Source organism: Trematomus bernacchii, unplaced genomic scaffold (assembly GCF_902827165.1).
Source record: "Trematomus bernacchii unplaced genomic scaffold, fTreBer1.1, whole genome shotgun sequence".
Taxonomy (NCBI): domain Eukaryota; kingdom Metazoa; phylum Chordata; class Actinopteri; order Perciformes; family Nototheniidae; genus Trematomus; species Trematomus bernacchii.
The window spans coordinates 97,909-108,282 of record NW_022987767.1 but is presented as its reverse complement, the minus strand read 5'-3'; the positions used below and the strand labels follow the sequence as shown (position 1 = coordinate 108,282).

Sequence of the window (10,374 nt, the reverse complement as noted above, 5' to 3'; positions counted from 1 at the left end):
ACGGACATGGTGTAGATTGTAGAAGATAGAAAATACATTTATGACAGTTTTTTCTGATTGGCCATAGGGTAGTATAGCTCACTTTAAAATACAGAACCTGTAAATCTCCAAAACATCTTATCATGCTATAAGATCAAGAACATTTACATTTATAAACTGCTCCCCCATACTATTTTTTAAAACTTATTAAAATAACTTTATTTTAAAGCAATAAATAGTTGAACATTCAAAATGAAGATTTCAAACAACTCACCAATGTAGCATTTGTGCAGTTTTATTGATCAGCGTCATTATTCACCTTTAACTTATTATATCTCATAGAGATGGTGTCAGCCAAGATACAACAAATTCAGCAACAAATTAAATATGTAATAAATAAACTCCAAAACGAACTGAGTTCCTTTCAGAGGAATGATGATTAATGTATAGTTATATATATAGATAGATATATACTTTATACAGAGGTGGTTTTTAACATTTTAACCCAAATGGGGTTACACGTCAAATGTATATATTTTTTTAATGTATTATTTAAAAAAAAAATCCACTTTAAAAATCAAGCTGCAGCTGAACTTTCTAAGCACTCATTGAATCATGTGAAGGCTGGAGAGCAGCAGAACGATGGAGAGCATCAGCAGACCTTTTGGTTCCTGTCGGGCTCTGGAGGATCCGCTCCGGTCAGGGTGGTCTCTCGTGTCCGGAGGTCTGAGGACCAGCCTGCACGGGTTCTGCACCTCCTCCACGGGGATCTGGACCTCACTGGGCCCGGTGCTATTCAACTGATCACGGACCTGTGGGAAAAACAGTGACACAAGAGAGGGAGGAGATACAACATGTACATTTTAGAACTCATCTTTGAAGTGTTGTTAGTTTTTATATATCATTTCAAACTTGTAGTGCAAAGAAAGCATGTCATGGGTAATAAATGATGCATATAAGTCAATATGTTAAGGTCAATCAATCTATTGCTATATTTAAAATTGTTATTTCAAACACAAGTAAAAAAAACATTTGAATACTATGTCATGAAGTAAGGTAGCTACGACATAAAAATGGCCCCTTTATTTTAGGAAAAATACAATACATATAGTGACATTTTGTTTAGAGACCAATTAAATAACACATACTCTTCATATTTTCTACCAAGCATACATTATTTGTATCCTTCATAATACTGTAGCAAAACACTCCTGTGGCTCAATTATGGAGAGCAAATGTAGCCTTCATTTGTAAGGGAAGACTGTTTTTAGAAGCACAATCTCTTATTCCTATAGCTCACCCTCTCGACCCCCTCGAACACTCGCAGGAAGTTCCTTCGAAGGACATCAGCTAACTCATTCTCCGTCCAGTTCCTCTGCAGGAGTTCCAGAATCAGGGCGGGATACTTTGACACATCCTCTAACCCTCGAGGAAAGCTGTTGATGAAAAACACTTATTTTGCCAAGAAACCACTTATTCTGACACTTTTGGCTTATAACATTACATACCATTATGAGTAGATAATAATCACACGAGTAATTAAATAAACACTTGCTAATGTATTCCTTCAATGTCATTTGTTTTGAGACATTCCTGTTTCGACTAGATTGTATCTGCATGCAGGGGGAAAGCAGATATGTTGCAGAACGGTGCATTGAATCTACTTTTCCCCCCGCATTCAGATACAATCTAGTCCAAACAGGAATGTCTCAAAACAAATTACATACTGCTGAATCTCTATCTCTATGCCTGTTAGAAGTGCAAAGTTATTGATTTTCAGCCTGTTGACTGCAGAGACAGACAAAGTGCTGATATCATTACAGGCTAACAAAAGCACAATATTGATCTGAAGACAAGTGTGCACTCTTCTGGCATTAGCATCAGCATTAGCTGTGTTTTATTTTGGTTTCTCGGCGTGTACGTCTCCCCACTAATTCTAGTTATTTGATAGAAGATATTTAACTACTTTAACTTTTAGCTCCTAGCTTTCTATACATTGTGTTTACAGGTGAACATATCTTACCTCACAGCACCTTCATAGTCCCCTCCAACTCCTATTGACTCTGCTCCAATCACCTTCTTTATGTGGTCAAAATGGTCTGTGAAACCCAAGTGGAATATTAAATCAACCAACAAATAAGCAGATTTAATTTGTAGCAAATAAAAAATCAACATGGACGCCTCACCAGCCACATGAGAGATGTTTGCTTCATCCCTGCAGGATATGAATTTGCTGTGGAGGTTCACCATGATCAGCCCCTGCTTCTTTTTCTGAAACACACAAAGCTCCAGTGAATAAAAACACACACACACAGTGAACCATCCGCTAAAATGTGCTATGTATGAATGCAATTTCCACACACAAGTGGCCCTTATTTTGTCAGTGCTCTGAAGTTTAAACAAGGGTAATCAAGGGGCATTTTTACTGCAGGAGATACAAGTTCAGATAAGATGAAAGACCCAGGGCATTTTTGAGCAATAACGTTTAAAAGGCTTTCATCCGATGACTTTTTCAATATGAAGTTGTACATGTTAAGATGGAGCTGGGTTACATTACATGCACAAACAGCCTTCTTTAGGGTGGTGTAGCTTCTGTATCATTAACATTCATTAATTGTAGTTATTAGTGGTAAACATTCAGGTTTCTGCGTATGCAACCTCTAAACCCTGTGACCTGCAGTGAACTAGCCTGCAGCGACAGCGTACACACAATGTGTGGCATAATGAGAAACATGCCCACTCATGAAGGAACTAAGAAAGCATGAGTTGGGTTGAGGTTGAATTAGAAAAATGTGTCTCAGTTACTTCACGGTTTGGATATTCAGTCTATTGGAACAACATGTGTATATATCAAACAACCCAGAACTTAAATTAAAAAGCAAAAACCTAGGGGATTCAATGAATTGTGAATGTGTCTAATTACATCGTGAAATCAACATTAAGAATGATGTGCTGTTCTGAAGTGGCTATTCCCATGCATAGCAAATACTTCAGTATTTATACTACTGCTTTTCCAAAGAACATATACATTTTTACTGACTGAATCACAAGGAGATGTTATTAACTATTTTAACATTAATTCTTCGAGTTGTGTTCATTACAAACTGAGAAGATTAATGAAACATGGGATAGGACCAACTCATAATGTTGTACAAAGGAGAAAAAGAGGTGACAGAGATGAATCTTTAGTTGAAAGCAAAGTACAGTTCATATAAACAAATGTAGCAGACGAAGTGGGAGGAATGAAGAATTTAGAAATGCATTGGTGCATACAGCTGACACTGAATAAGGGCATAGACTCACGTCAGCTTAGAAACTCTACAACAACCAAGATAGGGCCTTCCACCTTTTCCGACTGCAAAAATAATTTTGCATTGGAAACTAACTGCCAATCACAACAGTCTAAAAATAAACAGAGTGACTACTCTGATCTACTGTAGATCCTAAAGTTCCTTTGTGCGTCATAACCAGACAGGCATTTCATGTTTGCTCAGTGTGTGGTGACATCAAAGAGGAAATTATTGGGAAGCAAACACGGGTAAGGAAATGATGAAAGACTGACATGACATGTTGACTTTTGTTACCCTGCACATTCAGAATAAATTATAGTGACTGTTAGTAGGCTGAAATGTAATAATTGTTTAAAAGTGGAAATCCTTTCTGCATTTTCTCCCCTTGATACACAAAACACTAATGAAAACAGATTGAATGTTCTTTGTCAGAGGTATAAATACAAATCATAATTACAATAAATGAATCAGTGACTTCATAAGTTTTAATCAAGCAACTAAGCAAGCGATTAATCATTCAGTGAATTGGTTTTCTCACCAGCTCTTTCAGCAGCCAGTCAGGTACGTTACGTTCATGGTTGCAGATGGAGTAGGAAGATGAATGGCTAAAAATAACTGGTGCCCTAGAATGATTCAGCGCCGCCGAGGCCGTTTCCCAAGAAGTGTGGGAAAGATCCACTATCATTCCCAGTCTGTTCATCTCCTCCACCACGGCCTCGGAAAAACACAATCAAGAGCCACTTGATCAAAAATGGGAAGGAAGTAATGAAATGAGGCCAACATCAGGAGATGGTTACATGCACATTAACACACTCATGCAAACAACTTACAAACAGTCCTACAGTACATGGTGATTTTAAGAGGGTCAACTGAATAGGAAAAGCACTAAAATGGGATTTCAAGTTGTTTACATTGTACAACAGCATGACTATAAATAAATAACACATGTTTAAAGGGCTTGCACGTCAAATTTGGGTTACAGCAGTTTCTCTGTTGACAGAGTGTTAAAGGTCCCATGTCATGCTTTTCCGGTTATTACCCGTCCCCTTGTGTGTTATGAAGGTTTTTATGCATGTAAACGGTCTGCAGAGTCAAAAACCCTCAAAGTACACCCTGTAGGGAGTAAAACACTAACACAGAAAAGACCTCCCCAAAATGCCTCGTTGGAGAGTTCTCATGTTCTTCCTGGGCATCGTGACGTCTGGATACCCAGTAGCCACGCCCAGAGCTATGACGCGATACGGTCATGCGGTACCCGGAACCAAATGGACCAATCCGTTGAGCCGTTACGTTACGTCCGCGGAGACGTTACGTTAAGCCCCCGCTGATTGGTCCAAATTGACCAATCCACGGACTTCCTCACACACACACACACACACACACACACACACACACACACACACACACACACACACTCAGTGCAGGCAGCTCTGCTGATTTCTCCTCCCTGGCTGCAGGCTGATAACAGACAGTTGGGATCGCGGCGAAATTCTCTCTGCAGACCCATTCTCACAGCGTTTATCAACCTTTTTCGTACTCAATATCAAGCCACACTTATTGTTTTTACTTCGGCTGTGAGTTTGTGTGTGCTCAGGATGAGTTTGGCTGTGTTTCGCTGTGTATCGCTCATAGACTGGTATCGCTAAACAAGGAAACCACACCTCCACGGAGCTCAGCGCGATTCACAACGTCCCGACCAATCAGAGCACACTGGGCTCACAGGGAGGGTGGGGGCTGGAGCTATTGGAGCTCCAACGAGCCGTTAAAGGCAGAGAGTGAAATTCAGTGAATACACGTAGTTTACAGAGATGCTGTATGAGAAACCAATGTGAGTTTGGACAATTGCACAATATAAATCTATTTTAGTAGACCTCAATAATAGAATTATGATCAGTGGAAATGGCCATGATATGGGCCCTTTAAGTATGCACAGCATTAATCAACTTAAATGGTAATAAGGTCTGCTTTCTTTGGAACAATTCAATACTGTTTCAGTGTCTCGCGGCTGGAAAATGCTATCATATCCTCTGCATTTGCATTTTTGAGAGAGCTTTATCACTCTGATAACTCCCTGATGACATGTATGGAGGCCAATGTATGTTACACAGTTTACTCTACTGTGTCTCTATTATATACTACAACTTTAAAATGTTGTGACTGGTTACTTTAAAGACCCTAGTCAGTACCTATACAGTCAATGACAAAACTATGAATAAAAACTTAAAGAAATAATTGTGTAAGCAATCATTGTCATTTCTATCTTCATCTTAAATAAACAGCAGATGGTGTGTTCTAATAACATCAGAAAAAGCTGGCCAAAAATCAGCAAACATGCTTTGTTGAATATAATAAACAAACCAAGTTGTTGATCTACTGTAAGTAAAGATTAAGCTTACCTTTCCAAAGTTTGTCAGGCTGTTGTTCTGTCTTTGATAGACATTGTACAGTTTTGAAGAGGATTCAGCCCTGCATCAAAACAGAGTATTGTCAAAACCACAAAACAGGAAAGAGTTGTACGGGTTGCGTTTACCTCACTTGCAAAAAATGTAAAAATATATCCAAGTACTGCTTCATTTAGGACAACCTTTGGGCACTAACACAATGTCAAGTTTCAAAGAGAGTACACATTCATTTGTATGGAGGGAAATGTAATTGACCTTTCCATTCAGTCAACCCTGTAAATAAATATGTAATCTTACATGTAGCAACACAAGCTTCTGTAAGGAATAGTTCTGTTAGGGTGTGAGCCAAATTACAAAATGACTTAGAAAACATTGTGTTTTATACCTTAAGTATCTTTAATTGAAAACCTGAATATCTTATCAAGTCACTGATCCTCATACAGCAAAACAGGATCAGTGACTCCATAATCAGTGACCTGGTATAGATAGTTTGTTGAATCATGTGGCCGTCATTGAATTCTGCAACATAAGACTAAATGTAAAATAAAGCATTAAGAATAAATCTCTTGATTACCAGGGTGTATTGCAGGTGTGTGTGAGCGCCATGGAGCGGACCCCAAGTTGGTAAAACATCCGCAGGGCTGGCAGGCTGCTGTCGATGGAGTGACCCCCCTCAAGACTGATCAGACAGGCTATCTTACGTTTCATTTCAGAATGCTTAATCTCTGCAGTGACAGAAACACACATGAATGAAGCGTACAACAAACCTAATTATTTATTTGTTTTAATTACTTGTTAGTAAGGAGGTATGATTCTAATCTCATAATAATTATAATTATAAATGCCTTTTTTTTCGTTATTTTTCTTCTTGATGTACAAACATACATCACATGTAAACAGATGTGAGTAAAATGGGTCGCCAGGTAGTTGGGGGTTTGGTGCCTTATTCAAGGGTCCCTTTGAAGGGCCCAGGGGATGAACAGAAACTAGAGCTTTCATGGCTCTTTTTCAAATATGCACCATACAGTAATTAAGATAAACTTAAGAGTATCGATTAATAAGTCAAAGAATGAATGATGTGTCTGTGTATAAAGTCATTGAAACAATAAACAGACTGAATCATGATTGTAAAAATGACATAAAAAACGTTTTCATCTCTAGTGTTTTGTTTGTAAATTGCCCTGTTGAGGTGTACTATACCCTGGGTAGATGTGACCAGCTCAAAGTCCTGGTACTCAGTGCACATGCGTCGGACCACATCTATTTGTTCCAGAGCCAGCCGCACGGCATCCTTCTCCTGGGCCCAACACATCACATAGACTGCAAACATCTGACAAAGGGAACGGGACGGGACACAAGAGCGTCACTGAGGTGCTGTTCTAGGTTTGATCATTTTACAGCTTTGTAGATGCTTTTATTCAACATATACTATCTGGAGCAATCCATACTTTAGAACAGATCAGTGTCAGGAGTGATTCAATTGAAATACCTGCGTCTGTACATGGCCTGCTTGGAGACGGTTGATGTCGGTGGCCACATTGCTAACATTATGAAGGTCAATTTGGCTCAGACGATTGTTGTGAAGTTTCCTCAGCTGAAGAGCAAGGTCATTATGACTGATAGATGGAGAGAAATGGTGTCAGAAAAAAGGAAGGGCATTGAAAGGCTTTTTTCTATTCCATTAATTCACTTTCACAAACTATAGACAGCATTTACCCATCAATGAGAGGATACTTGGACATCAAGTCACGTACTCTATCTCTGTCAGAGTATCCAGAGATAAAACAACAGAGAGAGGAGAGGACCACCAGATGTCCTACAGACTTCATCCAGGATCTGCTTGAAGCACTTGTTACCCAAGAAGGCATATTCTGAGGAGAAAAACACACCAGCGCAGTACAGTTAGAATCACAGCTACTGATAACATTGTCTATTTTGGCATCCTCATTTAGTAAGGAAGGAAACTAACTTCCCTGCACAACACATTACAATACAATAGTAGCTGGAAATACAACATTACAGCATCTTATAAAAAGTACTGCTTCACATCTCCTGCAGTTTGAAGTCCCACTTGTTAGATTACACTATTACTGATGAGATCAAACCCCCCTTTTCATAGAATGAATTTATGTGTACTCACTATTTATTATTACAAAACACAGTAAGACCACACAAACACAGTATGTAAAATACCTGAAAACACCCAGTGGAAAATAAAGCAATGATGCATGTTCATTTACAATAATATTTATATCTATATAATAGCGGGAAACTATATAATGTATACAACAAAATAATTAACTTACATGCCAGGACGTTTTAAAGCAGCTTGTTCAACAACTGCATTCAAACAGTGCGAACTTTCCAGCTCTCCACCCTAGTAAAACAAAACCCGAGCAGATGTACTCAGTGCTGCGTTCAAGTCCAAGCAAAAATAATACGCATTCATAAAGTTTGAGTGTTATTCCGACGTGTTTACCTGTAACAAAGTATGTGCTTAGCTAATAGATACATATTATATTGACAGTAGAAAAAGCAGTATCTCTAAATGGACTAATCATCGCCCCTTCTTTATTTAAAAACCTATATATAGTGTTGCAGTGACTGTAACAAACGATAATTACAAATCAGAAAACAGGTGGCTCTATAGAAGCTATACAATTAAACTGTTGGGAACAAGTACATATTTAGTTTTGAATATATTTTTCAATTGCAGTTTCATTCATGTACTTATTTATTTCACTGTGTTGCAATACGATGTAAGGATTTACGAGGAGCTTTTGAAAGCACCATGGAGACCTGTGGATTTGATGTTGCCATCTGTTGGGCAAACAATGTTATCGCAACCATAAAAGGACAGTTGCCCACTTACTGCCTTGTAATCAGTGTTTTAGATGTACACAGAGTTACTTGGAAGTTATACGTCAAAATCAACTGGGCAAACATTTTTTATTTCTTATTTATTCAAGAACATCATATATGTTGTATACAAAATGGTTAGACATAGAGTAAAATAAAAATATACAGTTTAATATTTCAGATTCAATAATTATTAAATTCACGATTAGTTTTGATTGCCTTTTTATTCATATCGTTTTTATATATATAGTATATGTTTATCAAGAATTAACACAATATAGTAGCACTATAGTGCTACTATATTGTGTTAATTCTTGATAAACATTTTTCTAAATGAGGTTTGAAGTCAGCCCATCGCTTTTTATGAATATGACACTTTCCCCCAAAAATCATATTAACTGTACAAAAAAATGAAAATAAATCTACGTCCATAGGTCCATACCATGGTCCATAATCAGGGGTGCACATAACTTTTTTAGTGAGTTACTCAGATGAGTACCAGGAGACAGCGTTTGGTACTCACCCCACATGAAGCGTGGTTTTAATAAGTGCAGTCTTCCTCACTGTCCTCCTCAGTGTCTCCTTCACTGTCCTCTATTTACACTTCTTGCATGCTAGATGATGAAGATGCACCTCCCTGTCTCTTTGTAAGCCTCCGATTTGCTTTCTCCAAAACTTGTTGCCAAAACTGTGAAGTCCTTGCATTTCCTGAGGCCAAGTTGAAGGATCAAATACTAAGAAATTATCACATGACTTGTAGTCATATCTGATTTCAGAGGAGGGAAGTAACAAAGTACACTTATTCAAGTACTGTACTTAGGTACAATTTATGCTACTTTGTACTTCTACTCCACTACAGTTCAGAGGTAAATCATGTACTTTTCCTCCACTACATGTAGTTAATACATTTTAGTTACTTCACAGATCTGGATGAATGATGTGAAATATAATCAAGTCTTAAATCAGACTTTAGTTCCACCTGGAGTAAATCCACAAGCTACCCTGCAGTATACAAAGTCATTCAAACTCATTTTTAAACACTTTAATGATCAATAATTATAAAACATATCATATACATTATTATGAAATGGACCAATCCGCAAAATGACTACTTTTACTGTCGCTACTTTAACTAGGTGTTGATGATAATACTTTTCTAATTTTACTTGAGTAACACTTCATCCACCTCTGTCTGATTTCAAACTCTTCCATTAACAGCCTGACTAAGTTTGCAGCTGTGTGTTTACTCCACTTTGTTGTAAATAAAACTGCAGCAGCTTGACCACAGAGCGTGAACGTTGTGATCAGCTGATTTTGCGCAGTTCTCCAGTGTGTGCGCGGGGCACAGAATGTGCACAGGGGAGTCTCCCACTGCAGCCAGTTGATGTAGTTTTGGTACAATTCTGTTGTACACACCGACGTTAACAGCAGCTCCGTCTGTGCACACGGCGACCAACTCTGTCGTCCAGTGATCTAAGCCTCTTTCTCCTGTGAAGCTTCACAGGTCCGTCGGTTATGTCCTGCGCGGCACGGCCAGCACCCAGTTCAATCAGTCATAGAAAGTCCGAAGATTTTAGCAGGGAGCGAAACGGCAAAGTGGCTGCTTAATGTCTTTGTTTTTTTTGGACATGTCTAATAATTTACTCCACTGAGTGTTGACAAGAAACACGTATAGACGAAATATGTGTTTTTGTTTTGATGACCTATCAAGTACGCAAAGGCGCGTTGTGACACAAGTGACGTTACGCATTTCAGATTGTTGCCGCGCATGCGTACCTGCGTACCAGTTATGTGCACCCCTGTCCATAATCATATATCTCAAGACCGCTGTACTTTCTACGGTG

General features: G+C 38.5%; 1 protein-coding gene across 1 annotated transcript; it reads right to left on the bottom strand.

Moving 5' to 3' along the window:
- Positions 1 to 258: 258 nt before the first annotated feature.
- Positions 259 to 8,128, bottom strand: dpep2 (dipeptidase 2). Its single transcript, XM_034148406.1, has 11 exons — positions 7,978 to 8,128; positions 7,388 to 7,542; positions 7,161 to 7,287; positions 6,872 to 7,001; positions 6,246 to 6,396; positions 5,666 to 5,735; positions 3,808 to 3,984; positions 2,166 to 2,250; positions 2,003 to 2,078; positions 1,280 to 1,415; positions 259 to 791 (listed from the first exon to the last, which is right to left on the bottom strand). Exons 2-11 carry the CDS (start codon positions 7,537 to 7,539, stop codon positions 585 to 587), a joined length of 1,311 nt encoding a protein of 436 aa, XP_034004297.1. The 5' UTR covers positions 7,540 to 7,542; positions 7,978 to 8,128; the 3' UTR covers positions 259 to 584.
- Positions 8,129 to 10,374: the final 2,246 nt, after the last annotated feature.

What these genes read in the sequence shown, in the direction of transcription:
- dpep2 (XM_034148406.1), bottom strand. Translation starts at nt 7,539, where the DNA reads ATGCCTTCTTGGGTAACAAGTGCTTCAAGCAGATCCTGGATGAAGTCT. An exon ending in AAGTATCCTCTCATTGATGG is followed by an intron (nt 7,288 to 7,387) that starts GTAAATGCTGTC and finishes TCCATCTATCAG; the next exon opens with TCATAATGACCTTGCTCTTC. An exon ending in AAACATCTCTCATGTGGCTG is followed by an intron (nt 2,079 to 2,165) that starts GTGAGGCGTCCA and finishes TGGGTTTCACAG; the next exon opens with ACCATTTTGACCACATAAAG.